Raw genomic sequence first — 23,146 nt, 5'->3', positions numbered from 1 at the left:
CTCGTGCAAAACATATTTTAATATTTTAGGCTAGGCTGAACCTTTGGCCAATGCAAGGGCAGTTGTTTCAGAATTTTCTATTTCTTTCAAAAAATTGTTATAATTAGAAAACTGATTTTTATGAAATTTCAGATTCTCTATTTTTTACCGGACAGCGAAAAAACTTGAGATCTATACGTTCTAATAGGCATAGACTCCATTGCGCATGAAATGTTTTTCATATTTCATAATATTTTGACAAAAGCTTCATAATTTACCAAATTCTTCATATTTTGTTTATATTTTAATGTTTTATGCCGAAGTTGTCTTAATTATATTACAAAAATCTTCGTGGAAGATTAAGATCCATGCCCATTTCAATAAAGTTCCACAAACTCTGGAGAAACTGGAAGGAAGTCATCTACCGCTGCACACTTTGCAGTACTTGGAAGAATTGAAACATCACCTCGATACAGTTCGTGGAAATGTGGGAAGAAGGGCTTTTGCTAAAATGGAAAAGGTTCTTCAAAACAACACATCATATTCGATCTTACTCCAATTAAGGGATGTACTAGAAGGTAAGCGCACACCTATTCCAGCAGATATTAATGTAGAGAATGTAGCACGATACAAATATGCTCCTATCACTTCATGTGATGTGGAGCGAAGCTTCTCATGATGCAAAACTATCTTGACAGACAGAAGATTTAAACTGCTTCCGGACAACATGGAGAAACTTGTCGTTATTTACTGCAATGAATAGGAGTCCTGCGTATGATGTGCAGTATATACTGAGGAAGTAATTTTTTGACCAAAGTCGTTTATTCCATTTATATTTGAAACATGTAGAAATACTTCGAAATAAATGTTCATATTTCTTCATATTTTGGAACTTTCAATTTCATATTTTCCTAAAATTTTGTTCATAAAAATCAGTTTTTTAGTTATAATATTCCAAAATCTGAAAAGTTACCCATGCTTCTAGAGCATTCACATGAATCTTCGTGTGGTTTTCTTTCACTGTTGTCCAGATATTATCAATAGTTTAATAGACTTACGTAGCTACAAAAATTCAAAAACAGCTGCCCTGACATTGGCCAAAGGTACAGCTGAGCCTTAATCACAACGGACTGGATGAAACAGAATGAGCAGTAACACCTACAATGGGCAACATTCAAGTTGCATAATTAAAGATGATACTCTGAGCTATAAGTCCAATCCAATTAACTAAAACAAGCATAAAGTGGACCTTGAACTTGGACTAATTTCTTTTTTCATGAAAAATGAAGTTTGTCCACCAACCCATACACAAGCACTCGAGATCTGGAAATGGCACCTAAATATTGGCTGCTACGAGGTTTCAGGAACTGTTACACTGAACATGATGCATTTGTATTTGCAAATCTCATCCAAATAAGAATAGCATGTTAAGTACTAAATTTAAAAATCTGGTGCTTCCTCTATCACAGCATATGCCCATAACAGCAAACAAATTAGGAATGACATGTCTTAAAGCTCACGTACCAATGAAAACATCAATCTTCGGATCATAACAGAATTATACAATGTTCCTGTCACCTATTAAAATAAACCACCTTATGCCACACACATTTGCTGAGTTGGCTTTGTGCAAATACCAAACAGAACATTTTTGGCTTAACTTAACATTTAGGTTTTCTTGTATTTCTTGTCATTAAATCATGTGAACTTACAAACTCAAAGCAGAAAATGTAGAACACTGTAATTGGGAATTCGCCTGTTGTGTTCAAATAAATAATTAATAAATCTTTAAATAATTAATTAAAAAAAGTTTAAATCAACATATTGTCAGGCATAGGCATTTTTGTTCCTGTTAGGCAGGGAGGTAGTTCGCAAAAACAATCCTGTTGGATTAGATTTTTGTTATTTAGCATTGCTTTCCTGCAACTTTGGCTGATCACGATCATAAGGAGGGTGATAACATTGATGAAGCAATGATGAAGCAACAATCACAAAGAACACCCATGCCCTGGCTAAGATTCAAACCTGGGAAAGAAAGGATCCTGTGAAGGTAAAGATGAAGTGAATATAAGTCGACGACGAGCAACCAGTGTTGTCAATTTCTCCCACGTATCTGTTTAATGCTCATGTGCCCAAAGCCTAGTGAAATGCATATATTGCATGATTTTGCTGACATAACCTTCACTTGATGTTGTACGGGTTTGTTGATTGCATACTTGCAGGGCAGAAGGCTCAACTCCCTTTCTTGTTGAGAAACCCATTAGTCTAATGTCTTTTGAGTAGATACGATTGATTGATTTATTTTAATAGTTCTCTTAATGTTAGTGACAATGGTTCTACATTAGCATGCAATGTTCATTGGACATTAGTGCTTTACACTATACTTATTATAACACTACGTATTGAGAGAGCACCTCTTCTCTCGTCCTTAGGTGCAATTTCTTTGGCCGGTGATGGGAATACCTGTGATTTTACTACAAATACTAGTAATTACTCCATGGTGCTCCTAGTTAAGTACCAGATTTGCAGTACAATCACAGGTATGTCATAGCTTCGGTTCACATCACCGGCAAAAGACATTCCTAATAGTGTTAGGATAAGTAAGTATGAAGCACTAGACAATGTATATTGTCCAATGAACATTGCATGCTGATTCATTTTACTTCACTTTTCTGCCACTTTTGGCTAATCATGAGGATGAGTGATGATATGGCACTTACAAAGAACACCCATGCTTAAGTACAGATTTGAACCTGGGACCCCTAGTGTCGTAGCATGCTGTGATAACCTCTCCACAGAGTACAAAGAAATTATACATCAAGACAATACAATAAGAATAAAATCATAAGACAAAAGAAACAATGTGAGCAGAAAATTTGAAAATGAAAGTAATTAAGCTGAAGAAAGTTAAAAGTGATATGAATTTTCTTTTCGCAACTCTCAGGAATTATTGCTTATTCATATGTGGATTTATCTTGCTTCGGATTGTTGATCAGTGATTCACGGAGCAAGTCACAAAAACAGTTGTTTCATGAATTTCAGGAGTGTATTCCACGTAGATGACTGAAAACATGATGAGTAAGGCTTGGCTAGGATTTGAATCCAACTTCTGGAGGGGACATTCTCAGTCAAGCAGTCAATATCAGGGTTGTTAAAGGTCGAGGAATTGTAAAATTCAATTCCGGTGCGGGAGAGAAAAATCGGTAAGCGCAAATGGGTTCTGGACCGTAAAGAACATTTTTATCTTTAAAGCATTTCATTTTGGTCCCGGAACCTTTTCTCCGGATCAATTTAGATACAGTAAAAGTTCGGAATTGAAACTAAACAACTTGGAATTTAAATTGTCTGAGAAAAAAGTTCCAGTTCTTTTATGGAACCGAACAGAATCCATTAGAACTTATGGGTTCCTGTACCTTTAACAGCCCTGCTCAACATGCTGCTTCACTGAGCTGGTTAACATGTGGTGCTTATCAGTAGAGCATACAGATCACTGACTCGTACTTATAATCCAATTACATTAACTAATCTGTGAACCATTTGTCGTTTGAAACAAAATGCAATACCTTGAAATTTAACACTGATCCTGCTAAGGCTCTTGTTGAAGCGGCTCCATCATCTGCAATGGAAGCCGAGGCTGATTTCTCAGAGAGGCTCGTAGCGGCTGAGGCAGTCTCACTACTCATGCTGAATCTCTGTGTTGACGATACGTCCGCTTGGACTTCCAACCTGCTATACATAGCACAGTATCAAAAGTTAAGAACAATACAAAAAGAAAAAAAATGATATACATGTGACACATTTAGGGGATGTGGGGGTAGGGCCATCTTGGACATTTTGGAGAGCATCACACTCTGGCATGCCTTTACCCCCCCTTTTTCATGTATATGTACCCACTGATATTCTTAGTTTTTTATTGCTTATGGAAAAGTGCACATGTTTTCATGTCATTTACCGGTTGTTTGTGGCAAATGTTTACCACTTCAGTTCATAACTTGTCCACCTGGTGGCAGCACAAGCGCTCTCTCATTGTGATTTTCTCTACATGTCCTTGGGGAGTGTGTGCGTGTGCATTGACTTAATTGACACGATGCCTAATGTTACTTTTCGCTATTCCTACTTGTATTGAAATTGTTTTAGGTCTGCAGCACTGATTACACCTCAGAAAGAATATAAATGTTGCCTTATTACCCATAATTCACAAAATATTTTAAAAAATAATATTTTTTGGGATGGCAACATTGACGCTTGAAGAAAATTACGCTCAGTTTTTGTTGTTATATTATAAACCATAGTATTTTGTACTAACACACAAAATTTAAGGTCTGTTAGGTGCATAGTAACAAAGTAATTGATTTTCAGAAAAGGGTCAAAAGTGGTATGTTGGTTGTGAAACGTTTATTTCTGAGCATTTGTGTCAAAAGGGTTAATACTTTCACATATACATTAATTCTCACCTCTGTCCACCTGGTAATAAGCTGGATGCGATGCTCCCTGCTAAGCTGGCTCCTGCCAAAGCCACGTTGCTGGCTGACTCCCTGTCGCTCTCACGGCCCAACCTCTCCAGCTGACTCCCACTGCCGAGGGAAAGAGAAACCTCGCCGATCGAGGGGTTGGCGCCACGGTGACTCACAGCATCCATGGAAGCAGCATCTGGAGAATTACAACAACATTTTATGAAAGATGCAAAGGCTGCTTTAAGTAGCACAAAATTTTCATCACACTAAACAATTTTAGTTACGGGAATAGAAGAATTTACATTAATAAAACATCCCAGTGCTATTGTTAATTCACTGCACACTTATGAGATTTCCAAATATTGATAACCATACTGTACCTAAGACCCTAGCATTATGTTATTGGTGTTATGCAGTGAACTGCTTGGTCTGTGAGTGTGATGTGAATAGGAGTGTACTATAGGTATATACCAGCTTCCTGCCACTCTGATGTGAGACAAGTGCACACTGTTGCCAGACCCAGGTTCGAGTCCTGGTAGAGACTGCATTTTTATATTTATTAATCAATTTGCTTGTTAGCCTGTAAAGGAGTGCTGCAATGAGCATTTATCACTCAAGTGGAAAATAGTTCATTTGGGCGACATGAGATAGCATATGGCAGGGATTGCAAAATCGTCAATCGCGAGCTACCGTAGCTAGTTGGTAGCGACAGATTTGGCTAGAATAGTGTGCCAATATTTGGGTAAAATTTTGGCAGAAAGATTTGCTTTTGCTCATAGATTGACATCTGGAAAACTCGTTCCAATATCTGTAACAACTCATTCACCTAACCTAACAAATATTGTAGATGAAAGTGTGTGCCCTTCTCATTAATGATTTAGGGACAAATTTTTACATTTTACTGGTTCGTGGGCGAGGCTCCTTTGGTTTGTTTTCATACAACGTTCGACATTCCTTGAACTATCGGACCCACGAACACACATTGCTCACATCCACGACACCACCACAGCATGTCTCAGTCCATTTAAGATGAATATCGATGGGTGTTACTCCACACAGGTGAAGAAAATGGATAATAACACTCTGTTCTTTCGATGTTAGTGATGTCATTTCCAGTATCAAAAACATGTCCGTCGTTAGATAGCGCCACTAGCTTCCTATGGGCCGTTTCGTGCTGTCATCTGGCCTCATCAACCTTTAAGAATGGATCCTTCTTCTCAAACAACTCTCACGTCTATAACTGCTTCTAGTAATGAAAAAAAAAATAGGAGACCTTAGAACTTCAATGCACCTTGTATTTTCAAATGTGGTAAGTACCTCAATGGCTCTGAGTTTGGAGACCTCTGGCATACGGAACTGACAGCTTCGTCGCTCGAACAGGGTACGCTGGAAGCCCACTGGTACACGTATAACCATAATTTGTAGGTAGTACTGGGCCCTCAAATATGCATCATGAAGTGAAAGACAAAGTGAAAATGAAACTTAAGAGAACTTAGTCACCATCTCAATGTTAAAATGTACCATAATCTATCTTACCAATACATGGCGATATATGAAAATGACTAGATAATTATTGCCGAACCTACCAGGGTGGATTATTACACATATATTTGTACAGTTATTGTCGCATTGAAATTACATTTGATTCTACACACTCGAGTGTATGACGGTCAATCATGGGAGACTCGAACAAGTTTGATCGAGCGAAACTGGTCGGTTGATTGCAGTACTCTAACGGCAACTTTCTGAAACTAATTCATGTGTCTTTTTAGATTAAATAAAATACAGGGTCCTCCGTTTCTTAACGCCCGGACGCCAACTCCCGTGCAATATCTCCCCTATGAAAGCCGCTAGCTTCAAAATTATTTCAAGTTCTCAGAATTATAGTTACAATTACATTCGAAATAAGCACGTTAATTGTCACGGGGGATGTTGAAAATGTTGTAATCGTGCATCCACTCGTTCTTGGCATGTTTTTAGGAAATTTCGCGTAGCTTTGGTAACAAGACACGCTAAAAGGGAACTTAAGTTTCCTAACACCTTCGTGGCGCCACAGTGCCAACTGAAACACATGGCTTTGCGCATAACTTGTGGATTTCTTTCTTAACCCAATTCCATTTCAGTACCTCTGCGATCTCAGTTCAGTCGTATTTTGAAAGTGGGTACGTGTTACAAGTGTTACTTGTGTTTTGCTATAGTTTTAATAATGGCACACACGCTCACATTACAACAAAAAGTAGGGCCTCCCCGATGGTGACTTGTAATCAAAGGGCCCCGGGTTCGATTTCCGGTGGAGGCGCATACTAGTTCGGATACCACTTTACGGTGTAGGTCCAGTCTCAATTAGCCTTTAAGTGGACTTAAAACACCAACTAAATCAATCAATACAACGAAACGTTTTTATGTACGATTCGTATCTGATTACAAATTCTTGAAGGGATGTTCGTAGACGATTTTCAACAAATTCCCAGGTGTGCCTGTTCCACACAGAAATACCATGTGAAACCGTGTGAACAAATTGAGAACGAGAGTCAGTTAAATTTCTGTAAATGAATTGTGGGGAATGTTAGTGGTGGGATAATTGATCCACGATTAATATTCTTCTCTAACGAAGCAAGGTTCCATTTACAACGAACAATGGAACCTTACTTCCGTTGTGAAATCATTTTGAATAAGGATGTCTAGCATATCATTCTAAATTTAATTTTATTTGAAAAGAAACTTTCTTTTATCACATTTTGATAAAAAATTGTGACTTTATCTCTCCTTTCCCAGCAACAATGGGACCTATCGTCCATTGTTGAACTCGTTTTGAAAAAAAGGATATCTAGTCATTTCTAAATTTAATTTTCTTTGAAAAACTCACTATCCTGCAATATTTTTATCACATTTTGACACACACTGTGACTTTAACTCTCCTTTCCCATCAACAATGGGACCTTTCGTTCATTGGTGAACTCGTTATGAAAAGGGATATCTAGCCTTTTCCAAATTAATTTTCTTTGAAAATAACTCACTGTGTCTTCCTTCATCTGTCGTTTTTCATCAATGAGAGAGAGCTTTTGTTCCATTGATGTACTTTCTAAGTTTCAGATTTGCAGCCATGTTTAAATTGAACTTTCTTTAACAATCTCGCATTTCTGCAATGTTTCTCTCACATTTTTATCGCATGTTGTGCCATTTCCCAGTTTCCCGCAAAATTTAACTAAATCAACCGATTCAGTGTGCATGGCTACATGGACGTTAAGTGTTTCACGCTCATCTCGTAACTCGAACTCGCGACATCAATCCCTAAACTAACGTGGCTTCTTCTCCCGTTCCTCTTTTGTCACCCTGACTTATCGGTTAGCGTTAGTAAGGTGTTTATCTATGGGGAAATTGTAAAATAAAGTCAATGCAACAAACCTTCAGACATTAGAACAAATGAAGAAGAATATCAGGAGAGAAACTGTAGCAATTTCAGAAGCTGAACTGTTGCATGTAAATGGATATTTCCGGAAAAACATGCCAAAACCATGTGGACGCATCAGGACAACATTTCCAGCATCTCTTGTGACAAGGTACATGCTTATTTTTATGATTGTAAATGTATTTGTTGCAGGAATGAATTTGCAATAATTATCATAACATAGTAGGTCATTACAGTAAAAATTGGCATCTCAGAGTCTGATCTGCCACCTTCCAAAATAGTTTTTCTTAATTAATAAGGTCCATGCTCTCCTGCTCCCTACGCTTTCCACGCCAGTATTGACATGAAGCCAGAAGTACACCCAGCATAAAGAAATTATTGTAGTTTAGTGAAACAAAAATAGGGGACAGTGCCAGTGGCGTCAACTTAAATGAGCCTGTGGGGCTCGAACCCACACATTAATTTGCCTGTTATATATATATATTTTTTTTTTAGAAATAAAGTCTCTGGGATTAAGAAAAGTTTTCATAATTAAAGACGGAAAGAATTCTCGCAAGTTTAATTACTAACTGTTTTCAAAATGTTACATAATTTTTATATGAGACAATTCAGTCTCCTATATAATTTACACCATCCACGGTCATCACTATTACAAATCTAAGTGAGGTTAAATAAGGGCTTATAAACAGGATGAGGATTGATAGGCACTCTCAAAATAAGCAGTCAAATAAGAACAAAATACAAAATAGGTACTAATCGTTCTGCACATCACCCTACGATGCCAGGAGTCCCGGGTTCGATTCCTGGCCTGGGCATGTATGTTTGTGAGTGTTCATTCATCAATTTCATCATATTACTCATGTCCATCTTCGCAAATTAGCAAAAAGTGGCAATAACGAGAAGTAAAATAAATGAAATCAAATCAAACTAAATGTGCTGAACATTTTTCATTATTTTCATGGATTAGACACTGAAAAAGCTGTTATCTTCAAAAGAAGCACTTGTGACAAACAGTCACACAGTGGTTCTGGTAATTTACAATGCATTACAGAGAACAATGACGCGAGCAAGAAAATTTTTGGATCCAATTTTTTTGCAGGCTGTAATCAATATTGATTTAAAAAGGCGCAAATAATTTCACAGAACGCCAATGCATTCTTTCTTTTACAACTTTTGTGCCTCCTCGATGGCTTTTGATTGATTTGTTGTTGTAAGTCCACTTTATGCACAGTAAGGCTAATCGAGACTGGACCTACAGTTTATAAAGTGGGATCCGAACCACTGTGCCATGTGCCTCCACCGGGTATCGAATAGGGGACTCCTTGATTACAAGGCGACGACGTTACCTCTACGCTCCTCCTCGATGGTGTACTGGTAACATCGTCACCTTGAGATCAAGGGGTCCCAGGTTCCATACCCAGTGGAGGCACAGTGGTTCGGATCCCACTTTAAACTGTAGGTCCAGTCCCGATTAGCTTTACTGTGCATAAAGTGGACTTTAAACACCAAGACAATCAATGAATACCACTCAGAAATGTCACGAGATGATTTTTAAACATAAACGCCTACATTATCTGGCTAAGGAACAAGAAAAGCCATCTTATGGTAAATCGTTAGCCTATTATTGCATAACATTTAAAATAAATCTCCGGGAACAGCCCACAAATTTCCTAAAACCGTGTCAAAAATGAGTGGATGCACAAGGGCAACATTTCCAACATCCCCCTTGAAAATTAACATACTTACTTTGAATGTAATTGTAACTATTATTCTGAGAACTTGAAATCATTTCGAAGCTAGCGGTTTCATAGCGGAGATATCGCATGCGATCGGACGGGAGTTGGCATACGGGCGGCCGTTAAGCGTGCTGCCGTCAAGGCACCCAAGGCTGAGCGGAGGACCCTGTACAACATGATATTTAAAAATCTTTTTCCTCACTGCCGTTACATTACTATTGCACAATAACATAATTTATGTTTAACACCATAATTTAAAATATGAGGGTTGGGGTGGGGGGCATAAGTTATGGCAACTATCTTTCTTGTGAGAATGAGGGAGTGGCACGATATTACAAATGGAAGGGAATTGTATATGGTACTGTATGAACAATGCAGATCATGTGTACCAGATGAAGGATATAGGAGAACAAAACACAAGTGAGAAAGCATACATTAGAATTACAGGAACAAAGAGGCACACACTATGGTAAGCATTATTTCTCACAGTTTGCACCAGCTCCCTGTGGCATTCTGTCGAAAGAGCGGCTATTTTGATACCCGAACTCTGTTCACACTGTAGAATGGCAGTTGACTCAACAATACATTACCACTGTCCTCTGTATGATAACCATTCATCACACTGCCATCTAGTGATGTGTTCACATACTATAGGTACAACATTCTCTGGGACACACAATCATATTGTGATACCATCATTTAACTTCGAGAAAAAATATAGTTGCCATGACTTATGATCCAGCCCTCGTATATTGTTCCAAAAGGTTTGTTGTAATACATTAATGTCATGTGTCGTCTTTGCAACAAATTAAGTATAGAACTTACCTGTATTTCGTGCACTAAGTCCCACCATCAGGTCGTTCTCATCATCAAAGTCAAACCGAACGCCTGTGCCAGAAGTAGAAACCCCACAACCTCCAGACCTACACAGCGATACAGGAACTACACCATAAACGTAAAAGAGAAGGATTGGAACTCCAATGCCAACAGCCAAACCAGCCAGAACTGGAGATACAAGAACCTGCAAGAGAAAGAAATAAACATTTAGAAAAGGACCAATCAATTATTATAATTGTAGTTTACATAGTTATACTCTGTCCCAGAAATTTGTGGAGCAAGCAAACGAAAACAGGAGGCGGGAACAATGAACGAGTGAAGGAGAAACACGACAGCACCTACCAGCCCTTTGCGGCAGTGCACACTGCTTCATTTTGCCCACTCTCTTTCTCCTCTTCTCTACTGTTATGGATGGAGTTGCTCCACAGATTCCTGCATTTTGGAGACCATATAATTATGCACGGTCTCCACAATCAAGTGATTATCGTGGGGTGAAAGTTTATTTGAAATAATATAAACAACTGTTGTCTTGATGAGCCTGGTTGATCCAGTGAGTAGGGTGTCTGTGTCGCTCACAAGTGAGTAATCTAATTTTTTTGTACATTTCCATAGTTCAACCAGACCCTATTGTATACCACGGGTAGGGTGTTCTCAAAAGCAAGTCTAAGAGTGTTACTGGATATAAGAATATTGGGTAAATAAAATGTATACCTTGCTCTTCACGATTAACCAAAAATTCAATTCATACAAATAAAGACCTTAATTCAATGCAGACTATGATATATTTATCCCCAAAAAGGTTAAATTTGAAAGTAGCTGACAAATCTTATGGCATAATTGTACGAGAACCATCCGGAAAGCAGTACCCATTTTTTGAATTTTAAAAAACTAACAAATATTTTTTGAAAAAAATTTGTAATTGTTAACAACAAACTTTAAACTACTTCTCTACATAGTCACCATATACATTTAAGCATTTGTCACAACGTGTGACGAGCTTTTGTAACCCAGATTCATATTCATATTGCAGTCCATTGAGAAAAGTAGTCACCCCTTCTTTCAGTTCCTCATCATCATGAAATGTAAGGAAGCGAGGGATCCACCTTGCACAAATTTTCCCATACTTCAGATGATCTTTGACAATTTCATGAAGAATTGTTCGTGAAACATCAGTGAACTGTTCACTGATTTCATCCAGTTTGACGCACCAATCGTTATTAATGAATACTTCAACTGCATTCAGTAGTTCGTCCGTAATGACAGATGGGCACCCGAAACGTTCGTCATCATGGATGTTCTCCCTCCCCGCCGAACAGACGACTCATTAACAACATTGTCTCCATAAACCTCCTTTAATTGACTGTGAATATCACAAGGTCGCAACATTCCTGGCGTTGATAAATCTGATCACAGCCGTAACTTCACAAGTAGCGGAGTTTTCAATTCTTTTGAACATTGTAAACACTCACAGAAACAATAACTACAACGTCAGCGCTACGAAACTTCGCACACACTGAGCAGACAGTCAACTGAGGTCATCTGACCTTGCGCAGCAGCTATTCGCGTCACTAGCGCTCCACACAGCGCAAAGGGGTACTACTTTCTGGATGGCCCTCGTACATAGACACTTCTGGGTTGTAATGATCCAATTGAAAGCCAATGGGGTTGTTACAACCCAGAAGTGTCCATGACTGTACACAATGGTGCACCTTGGATTTTCATAAATGGAAGAAAGCATGTCTTTTCTTAAGCATATACTTTTATGATGCAATGTTTTCCTGTATCCAGTGGTCAAAGGGTGGAGATATCCCCTAGTGAAGAATTTTTTTCTTAAAACACCTCCCCAGATACTGCAAGGTCTCCATGTTGAACCATACAAGAATCCCCAATGCTATTCTAAAATCCATCCAAACATCCCTCAACTACGAATTTCCACTGGCCCACAGCAATGGAGGTAGGAGTTATGACCCCGCCTCACCGTAGTCATGTCCCTGTAATTATCGAAACATTACGAAATTCACACAATTTATACGATTTACTGAAATACATCCTTGAATGTAATGCTACCCTTAGATTTTTAGTGTTACTTGGTTTGGATACACATGAACATGAAATGACAGTGCATGTTAAATGTGCTGTCCATCATTTCCAGTGCACTGTTCAACACTGAAAGCAATCCTCGCAATACAGCAAAAGTGTCCAGATTTTTGTAACCACCCTGTAGGTACGGTAAAGTCGCCTGTGCACATTACATTGCAACAACAAGGCATATCGCCGACTGAATACTCTTCATGAGAGCTGATTGAAGTTTGACGTATGTGGGTTTTGATACACTACACGGTTTGCTCAAACATTCTATTAATGTTGATAATTCACATCACTGGCATCCAGATGGTAGCTTCGGAACGTGACGTATGAACACGATAACGCCATCAACTCATTTACGATGAAAAGTGGAAATACGACAAAATAGTTTTCAGCCGGTGATAAATTGTCGATCTCGTTTTTGGAGGTGATGGGATCAGCACCAGGCTCGAACCACCTTTAACCCACCCCCAGATAGCCATATATTTGAGGCTGGGTAAACCCCAGTGTAAAATGCAGGAACCATGTTTTTATTATTTAATCCGAGGAATAGGTGGTTCAAGTTTTCAAAATTCCAAAAATAAGGTTTCTTATGCGAGAGGTCGCACTATATGACCAAAATTTACTTCTAACTTATTTTTTTCTTGAACAAGGCGTGAGAATGTAAATAACAAACAAAATATAGTAGTTTGTATTTCAGTACACTAACTGTATTTGAAATGTAAATAAATAAATAGTTGCGATGCAAATTCGATCGTCTGGTGGACCGAAGAGAACCGCCTGCCCCAGGAAGGATGTAATAAAATTATTATAGAAGTAAACACTTTTGTTTTATTAGTTTATAATAGTTATTGTTGTGCAATAACAATCATAACCATTATTTTTTTTAATGTTTTAATTTTTATCAGAGCCTGAACCCCCTCCTGCGTACAAACATTTCTGGCTACGCTCATGGTAATGCACTACAGTGTAATCAAAAAGAACAGTATTTTTAGTAACTTGCACTTTTACATAGCTTTCACAGACCAATTTCACTGTGCTTGTAGCCTACTATCATTCATGTGGCCTCGCCATGTAAATCGCACACAAACAAATCGTCTGTTTTGTTTTGTTTTCATTCGTGGGTACATTGAGAAATATCATATTGGAGCATCTGGTACTCGTATTTGTGCATAATGGTGAAATCTTTATTTTCCACTGTGATATCCACAACACTGACCAGCTATAAAATTCGGGCTGCTCTGCTCTTGTAACTCACAAGATGGAAACTTGTTTCGGCACAAAGCAACAAAAAAAAAATCGTATTTGTAATGTTAACTCAGGAGAGAAAACTGTGCTAAAGCACTGATTTAGTGCTTGCTTAGTGGTAACGACCATTTCCTGTTCTAGTAGTTACGTATCTTTTCCAATCCATTATCTCATAGCAAACAGATACGTCCTAACACCAAATGCAGCCAACGCGAAGTGCAGACGACAGAACGAGCCGAACGACGACGTCACAACATGGCGCAGGTGCGTTTTGCGCGCAACGCTCGGCTCGAAAATTAGAAACTCTATTATTTACTTAAAAACGAACGCACATGAACTTGGGAAATTGCAGGGGTTATTTGTCGATGGTGTAGATTTTAAAAACTATCTTTAAAAAAGGTAGTGGAAATGTCCATTGATTGACTGAATTGTTTTACGTCCACTTTTTACACAGGAAGGCCAATCGGGACTGGACCTACAGTTTAAAGTGGGTTCCGAACCACTGCGCCATGTGCCTCCAATGGGTATCGAACCTGGGACCCCTTAATTACACGACGACGACGTTATAACTGCGCCATCGGGAGACCCCTATAATCACGTAAATACGATCATTTGGAATGCCTTCTCTTTGGGATCCCAGGAGGGGAAATTCACAAAAGTAAGTATATTATATATATATATATATATATATATATATATATATATATATATATATATATATATATACATACTGTACGTACACACACACACACACACACACAACAGGGGTCGATTGCCGGTCTGGGAAGAGGTGTTCTTTGTCAGTGCTCCATCATCTATTTTAACTTTCATTACTCACCTACATCGTCGCGGTTAGCCAAAAAGGCAGAAAAGCGACGCCAAATAAGAAAAATACACACGCACACGCACATACGTGGATTTGCATACGTACTTTGGTATTATTACTACAACCCAAAACATGAATCTATGACAAGGATCGAACCGTCAACAACCGTTGTCAACGCACATAAGCCACGCCCCATCGGTAAATCGAGACACGACATTTACATATTGCACCTTTGCTCAACGTTCACCAAGTTTGACAAAACCGCACCTGCGAGCCGCACTAAAAATTTATCCCCGTCCATCAAGATTAAACCCGACAACAGCGACATCTATCCCATTTTGATTACATATTCTGCAGAAGCGACGAGATGGGAGTCGGCGTTCAACTTTAATGTATGGATGACCTTCCTGGGCAGGAGAAAAGAAAGCATGCCGAATTCAGTTTTTTACGTGCACGGGACGGGGCACAATTTGATTTGCAGGAAGCAATTTTGGGGCGACTGCGGTTTCGTGTTGTCGGGAAGCGGGTATCGAGGCTCCACATTAATCAGCGGCCGGCGCTGGGACGAAGCCCTCGCTCGTATTGATTCCGTTCCGGTGGCTCCAAGGCGACCGGCTGACTGGAGGGAGGATACAGCCTTCCATGTGTAACGAGTCCATGGTTACAAGCTCCCTGGTACGCGGGAAGTCACGGAACAGTAGCTCGTGCAGATGGTTGCCTACGCTACTTACGATCGACAGAAACAAAGTGTCTTCTTTGGAATTCAAATTTTGTCATAAGGGTAATAATAATTGCTAAAAAGGGCGGTTCATTTTCATTTATAAAAATGAAGTCTATATTCCCTACTGATCCAGGATTTCGAGTTTTCATTAAGATTTGACATACCAGTTACACAATATCATTCCCTTAAAATTATAACTTCTAATTCTCAAAATTATCAACGAATAATAAAAAAATAATGACCGATTGATTTGCTTTATTTTACTTCGCTTTTCTGCCGCTCTTGGCACATCGCCAAGATGAGGATGAATGATGAAATTGGTGAACGGATATTTACAATGAACACCCAAGCCCAGGAAGGGATTCAAACCCGGTATCCCTGACGTCGTAGCGCTATGTTAACCACTCCGCCACGGAGCTTGCTTCTACCTCTTCAATTCCACGGGGTGGCCTTTCCTGAAGGTATTCAAATACCACACTCATCCATGAAGTATATCTTGAAAATGACATTTGTGCAAGTTAATGAGGCTTTGGCGGCTGGACCTATATTTGTTCTTCGTCCTTCATCTTATTTGCCGTGATTAGCCAAAACTTTTCAATTCGATGACTACCCCAGAGGTTCAAAGTATTCATGAAAAAGAGTCCAGAACAAATTTCACTATCAGCAAATGTGTGTACTGAAAGAAACGTCTTCAGTCATTTCGCGACATCATGAAATTTGACAAAACTACCTTAACTGAAGGAGCATAATAAATAACTGCCCACATAGATATAAAAAATCTGTCGATGTGTGTGTCGCAGAGTAAGCATAAAACTTGCACCATGAGGGTACCATGTTGTGAAGTTTCCTGAAAACACTTAAATGTAAACAGTATAAACCAAAAGCAAATTACCTTAAATCTCCTATCAACGTAATTCTGAAAACTACCTTGATCTGGGGCACTTACCAGTATCCTCATGACATACAATGAAACACAATTAAGAGTGGAACATCGTACTTTCTATTTGTATTTTGGTTATTTTCTGTCACTTTTGGCTAATCGCGACAATGAGATATCAGATGAAATTGATGAAGGGGCGCTCATAAATAACATCCATGCCCTGGCCGGGATTCGAATCTAGAGCTTCGAAAGTCAACAACTTAACCCGCATGGCCACAGAGTTGGCGGAACTTCGAAATAAAGCATATATTATCTACTTGACCAATGTGGATACAATATGCATAAACGTCATAGCTCTTTGCTGTACAATATTGAACTTTGCCACAGTTTCCTGTTCACCATGCATAAGTCAATATTTCGCATTTTGATACGTAACAGTGGCCGTGTCCAAAAGGCACAAGACCGTACTTGAAGCGAACACCCTTCCAGAATGGTCTCGCAGTTCAGTCTTGAGGGGGGGTACAGCCCCTCCCGAAATTGAGAAAAATCAAACTAAAGCAGTAAAATACTCTGGAAAAACCAACGTGGTAAATGAACCCCCCTTAACATTACCTTTTTTGCCTGAACAACTTTTAAAACCGCAGCTATAATATCCACGTTTACAATTCTAGCCCCTTCCGACAGAAAAATCCTACGCACGCCAGTGGTCTTGAAGCCTTGGACTGGAAGCGACTGCAGCGCCTCATACGATCAGTTGATACAACTGATTGCGCGTTACAAACACTGTTTCACCCCAGGAACCACACAGCATTTCAAAAAATTTCTTGTACTTACATTTCCTCACAATAGAACCTACAACTAACACCTGGCTGACATTCGACTCGCATGATTTCAAACAAGGGAACGATTGTAGCATACGAGTGTGCACTGTCGCTTACTGCATGCTCCATTGGCGCTTTCGAACTGCGCTAGGTGACGTCACTTCCGACAAGACTAGCTACACTTCAAGCCTGCTTTTTTGGACCTTTCGGACACAGCCAATGTTCTCCAAACCAAGAAGAAAAATCGCCCAATGAAGGCAAAAATACTAGAGCATTTTTATACTCTGCAACTTAAGGATGTAAGCGAACTATCTTTGGGACGATACGGTTTCCTCTGTCTGATGTGTTCGTTCCTCGTAGTTTGCAAAATATGTAGATTAACTTCAGCATTCCTGAACTACCTTACGGACTGCTAGCGATATAGTACGGCAAAGTTGAGCAAACACTGTTCATTACTCACTACAGATGAAATTAGGAGCCGTGTTGGTAATACGGAAGTGATCAAACCACACGATATCTACATATGCATGTGCCCACGTTGGATGTTGTTATAACATCGACGAACTTTCACATCAAGTGAACAACTCTTCCCTAGAGTTCATGCTTCGAGGGGGGGAAAACCTTTCATTTCGTAATGATGTGTATATGCAACCACGCGGAACAGAATCGCTTTGATTTATCTTACATGAAAAAGCTGTTATTAAAAACATTAGCCACATACAGGGTGACCAACAATCAAAGTTTACCTGGGACTGTGCCCTGGTCAAACCCTTACCGTGACACCTAGAATCACGTGTTTTTCTTCAAAGTTGATTTTACAATTGCTTAACCCTTTATAACCTGAATTTTTGTTATGGAACAAAATGGCAGTTTGAAACATTTATTTGTATGGGTTAGACTTTCTTTGGCAGGATTGACAATTTTTACACTGACATTGTAATAATACTAATTAAAATTAATGGGGCTCAGGCTACTAACGTTTTGTGTATGAAAAGAGAAATAATGTATATCATATGGTGCTTAGTTATGAAATATATACCTCCACCCCTTCAACACTTACATGCAAAATATCTACACCCTACCTGTTACACAGTTTAGAATATACTCCTCAGAAGACAAATGAGCAAAAAAAGAGTAAATAAATAAAAAAGTCATGACTCTTGACCTCGCAACAGTGGCGTGCCCTGGATTTTGGCAAGGGAGTAAGTTATATATATATATATTTTTATTATCCAGCCTTTATTATCTGTTTCTCCCCCCCCCCATTTGATGGTATTTTTTAAAAAAAATACTAGGCCAAAGGGTAGGGGCAGGGGTGTTATTACCCCCCACCCCCAGCCAACAGCCCCTTGAGCACGTCACTACCTTATATTCATCGCTATTATGCTCAAATGGTGTCTCTTCATCAGAAATATTTTCTGCCAGTCACTCATCAATATCGATATTTGTGCTATTGCCCTATAACATAAAAAAAAAGCTGTCTAGAACATTGGGGTGTGCATGGAGAGATAGAGATATTGGTGCGAGTCATAATCCCCCGCCCCCCCTACTCCCATTTGGCCCAGTATTCATAAAAAAATTATGTCAAAATTAGGAAAAATGGCAAAATGAGGGCTGACTGCTAAGAAAAAAAGTGTATATACCAACCGTTTGAAAATCTGGGGCATGCCACTAGCTTAGAAGTACTGAAAATATATAACTATTTTTTCGAGCAAAGTAGACACCAGAAACCTGTCGGGACTGCACAGTCCAAAGTGACGTTTTGCTCACGCCAAAAATATTTTATAACCATATTTATGTACGCTAAGAATAAGTTATAAAAAAATCTGGGGGTACTTACAGTTATTCTAATATCTAATTTTCATAAATCTAAGACCGCTGAACTTTCATGAGGTCAATATGGCTGCATTACTGACACTTAGGCCTAAGAAATTGCTCGCTGCTCCCTTGCATATAATTCCAGCAGCTCCTGCCGTTTGTTGTGAGTAATAAACACTACACATAACAGGCACACACACATCCTGCCGAGACAGAAACCAAATGTGTTATGTGGCAAGCGTCTGTAGGATGTGGGACTTTAAAGCTCCATCAGTCCGCCACTTTTAAATGTCAAATGGTGGTGTGCGAAAGTGAATAATTATTTTAGTAGTATTATATCATATTTGTATATATATATATATATATATAATTGGACGATTCAGCGAGACAAATATTTAATTGGTTTATTTTACTTCGCTTTTCTGCCACTTCTGGCTAATCGCAAAGATGAGGATGGGTGATGATATGAAACTGAAGGGACACTCGCAAAGAATACGCATGCCTAGGCAGGGATTCGAACCCAGGACCATATTGGCATCTTTGACAATGGTAAAATAATTATAATTAATTGGGGTAAATTTATTTTCCTCTGCCAAACTTAAAATGCTTTGGGTGAAGCCAATTTTTGTCCCTTGCTGGCCAGTAAAATCGCTCTAATCTCCGCTTCTAAAGTTCGTCACAGTGTAAAGAAAATATACAATCTGAAGCAAGCGAAATAGAAGTATCGTGCAAAACGTACTCTGAAAGGAGGGGGAATGACATACAGAAAATCCTTGAAGTAAGAATGAAGACGAAAGTTAAACCACCAAAGAACGTGTTTTATCGATTTATTCAACTACTCCCTTGTAATTTATGAGGACATAAGGACGAAAATTATTATTAGGTCATTAAAAAAAAATAGGTCATTTTTTAATAAATTAGTGTCATTCTATGGGTCATTTTTAGGTCATCACCCATTGAACTTTTCCACCCACATGGGTCAACAACGTCAAGAAGCCGCGACCGTGCATTGGCCTTTTAGTTAGGGGGGCGGGTGGGTGTCTGCCCCACACACGCCCAGACCGCACGCGAGCGGCTGACATTCATCACCTCTTCCACCAGCCATACCTTGCGCCGCTCATAATTCCCATTCGCTTTCAATCAGCGTGGTGGCTACCAACGCCGAAGGTACGAGAGCGGAAAACGTTCACAACAGTAGATTTCTGGTTTCGCTGCGAAATCAACATTCGCATTCTTGTTGGCGAATAACAAACAGGAAAATGCAGCCACGGAGCGAACGTGCATGTGAATGAGCTTTACCCAAGTGTTGCCACAATCTGAGGGCACAATTTCCCTCTGCAAGGGACAATTTCCCCTATTTCGATCAATTTTTCCCTTCAAATAAAAAAAAATCATAGGAATAATAATAATAATAGCAATAATAGGGTGGTCACTCTAGGACCTTGATAAAATTCAAGTATAATTCCCGCTTCTCAAGGAGAACTTTGAAACGTCTAGGGTACAAGCAGATGTATTCTCTACTTCAACCTTACGTATTACCTACCACCTGCGGTATTACCGCCTCTTACCCTCTCCCCCAACACACACACAAATATATTAACAATATATAGGGTCCGTGCGATTCTAATGTATCAAAAAAAGAAAACTAGTCCAATTCAATTAAACGGCGTGTGTGGGGTTTACACTTGCCATTTCACATACTCAGACTCGAAATACATCCACAAATACAAGTCGCAAATGTTGCAGGATATAGTAATCTACGAAAAATTGTTAATTGTATAAAAATTTCAATTGAAATTTACCTAATCAACTTCAAGATATCTTGCAATAACCTTCCGTCCGTCAGATAGATTGTTCTGCAAAGAACACTAACAAAGCAAACGGGTTTTCAGAATTCTGTTTTATTTTTCATGCAACTTTCATTTCTTTTCCTTCCTCGGTAAAAATAAAAGCTAAAACTGGGAAAAACTTTCCTCAGGGCATTAATAAATATGAATAAATTCAGTGGGATTTGGTGAAAGCTGCAATTTTTCACGTCTGCGGAGAAAAATTCACGTTGAATTCACGCATAATTCTCGGAATTTCCGGTGAGTAGCCACCATGAATAAGTAAGAACTAGTATTCTCGTTGTTCGTATTTACGAAAAATTTAGATAGTCGGGCCAAATGCAATTGTATTTGTTCCATTATCCAATTCATAATGCTCTTCTTAATCGAAAATACTGAAAAGCGACATAAAATAATAAAAATAGAAAAATTTATGTGCGTGTGTGGATGTATAAGCTTACACTCAATGGAATGTAAATACGAAGTGGCAGAAAAGAAGCCCTCCATAGCACAATAGCCCTCTAAGACAGTGTTGTTAGAGGTCCAGAAACCCATAAATTCTAATGGGTTCTATTGGGTTCCGCTGCAGGACCGGAACCTTTTTTCTAGGCACAATTTAAATTCGGTCCAAGTTGCGTATTGTTTCATTTCAATACGGAACTTGGGCCCTATTTAAACTGATTCGGAAAAAATGTTCCTGGACCGAATTCAAATGCTTTACAGATAAAAATGTTCTTAACGGTCCAGAACCCATTTACGCATGATTTTCTCTCGTGGACCGAAATTTAATTTATTTAAAATTCCTCTGTCCTTAACAACCCTGATCTGTATTATTCAGTCTAATGTCTTCAAATTTCCCTGAAATGTTCGTATTTTTTTAATGGAAATTCCCTTTTCACTGTTGGCTTAAAATTAGGTCCGAATTTCCATGCAAAAAAGGAAATTTCCCTTCATGTGGCAACACTGCTTCACCCTTGGATTATTGCATTATTTCCGCGCGTCCGACTGCCACTGCGCATGCGGTGAAGTATCGGAAGGGATGGCTGGTTCCCGAGCTGGAGCGAGGGAATTTTCTTTCCGTGGTGGGAAATTCTGGGAAAATATCTTCGAAAACATCGTAACACAACATCGCACCGGTTTTGACATTGAAATACCTGATATTCTTCAAACGGTGTTTGGCTGAGTGCTTGAATTGTTGTTTTAAGTGCACATGATGCACAACTCTGTTAATCGGGACTGGACCTACACCGGGTATCATACCCGGGACACCTTGACTGCAAGGCGACGAAGTTACCACTACGACATCGAAATTTTGGCAACTTGCAAAGTTATTTCTAAACGTCATATGGGGGGAAAGTAAGGTACAGTCACACTCAGGTCCTGAAATACTATACTCCGTCCGAGTTAACTGTGGAGCAGGCAAACGAAAGCAAGTCTGTGCGCAAGTAGTGACGCGAGACAGCTCCACCAATGAACACGTGAGAGGAACGGAATTGCGTGAAGTGGGGGAAAGCGACTTAAGTTCAAGCTGAAGTCTTGAACGTAGTGCCAGTTCGGCATCTTTGACACAACCCCAGAGAAGCTGACCGGAACCGTATCTGGTTCCGAGCCACCACCTGTTTTTCTGTAAAGCGATGTTGTCACTTTTGCCTGCAGTGTTTAGACAGCCATTCATTCACTGCCTGGTTACACTCCCAAGGTCTTCATATTGTATAAAAAAGTAGCACAATACGATAACACAACCTAGCAAAGATAATGCAACCGCAACTTCGCGTTCAAAAATCTCTAAAGAAACTGAATTAGCAACATCTCATTTACTCCACGTGGACTTGACGAGAGCTGTCATTTCTTGGACGAACGCTATTGGTGGGAAAGGTTTCAAGGGACGATTTATTGGACTCCACTTGGACCTGACATGTGGTTGTTAAGGGGAAAACTGATCTTTCGGAACTTTCTTTGAAGTAAAGTGAGGTTGGAATCAGGACGACAAGTATACCAGCCTGTACTGCTTCGCTCTGGCCAATAGATTTCCCTCGCTTCTCTGCCTTCCTCCACACTTAGCTGGGACAGGGTATAGTTTCCGTGCAAGGCGTTGTGTGTTGCCTAACTTTACGGCGATAAGTGGATTTTAATAGCAACTTTTCAATGGCAACTTCCACCCCCGCCGTAGATTTAAGCAACACACAACGCCTTTAGTATTTCAGGACCTAAGTGTCCCATTTTTATTGGTAGCGACTGGTTTGGTTTATTTTACATCGCTTTTCTTGCACGTCTGGCTAATCGCGAAGATCAGAATGAACGGTAATGAGCAAGGCCCGGAAGTTGAGGAAATGTCTTCTTTTCTTTGTGATGTAATAGACGTATCCAAGGGAGCTATTTATTCATTTCACACGAAAGGGAGCCCGAATCCGTAACTTTTATTTTGCCTTTGTCCTTTTCCCCAGTTTTTGCCTTTTGTCGTCCGTCCTTTTTTAATATTTTGCAACTTTTTGGTCCTTTTTAAGCT

The 23,146-nt window shown here is 39.3% G+C and overlaps 1 protein-coding gene across 12 annotated transcripts in view; it reads right to left on the bottom strand.

The window, feature by feature from the left end:
• Positions 1-23,146, bottom strand: part of LOC145997180 (E3 ubiquitin-protein ligase RNF19A-like) — a 222,265-nt gene that overhangs the window by 16,457 nt on the left and 182,662 nt on the right. For 11 of the 12 annotated variants that reach the window (XM_083133876.1, XM_083133875.1, XM_083133887.1 and 8 more), the window contains 3 exons: positions 10,404-10,599; positions 4,434-4,629; positions 3,543-3,708 (listed from right to left, as the gene is read on the bottom strand). In XM_083133876.1, the coding sequence (XP_082990002.1) occupies positions 3,543-3,708; positions 4,434-4,629; positions 10,404-10,599 (558 nt within the window). The remainder of the gene's footprint in view (positions 1-3,542; positions 3,709-4,433; positions 4,630-10,403; positions 10,600-23,146) is intronic. The other variant, XM_083133886.1, reaches the window with a different exon arrangement.

This window comes from Lepisma saccharinum, chromosome 13, assembly GCF_977018435.1.
Source record: "Lepisma saccharinum chromosome 13, izLepSacc3.1, whole genome shotgun sequence".
Lineage (NCBI taxonomy): Eukaryota > Metazoa > Arthropoda > Insecta > Zygentoma > Lepismatidae > Lepisma > Lepisma saccharinum.
The sequence above is the reverse complement of the archived record's forward strand: the minus strand, read 5'-3'. Positions and strand labels throughout refer to the sequence as shown.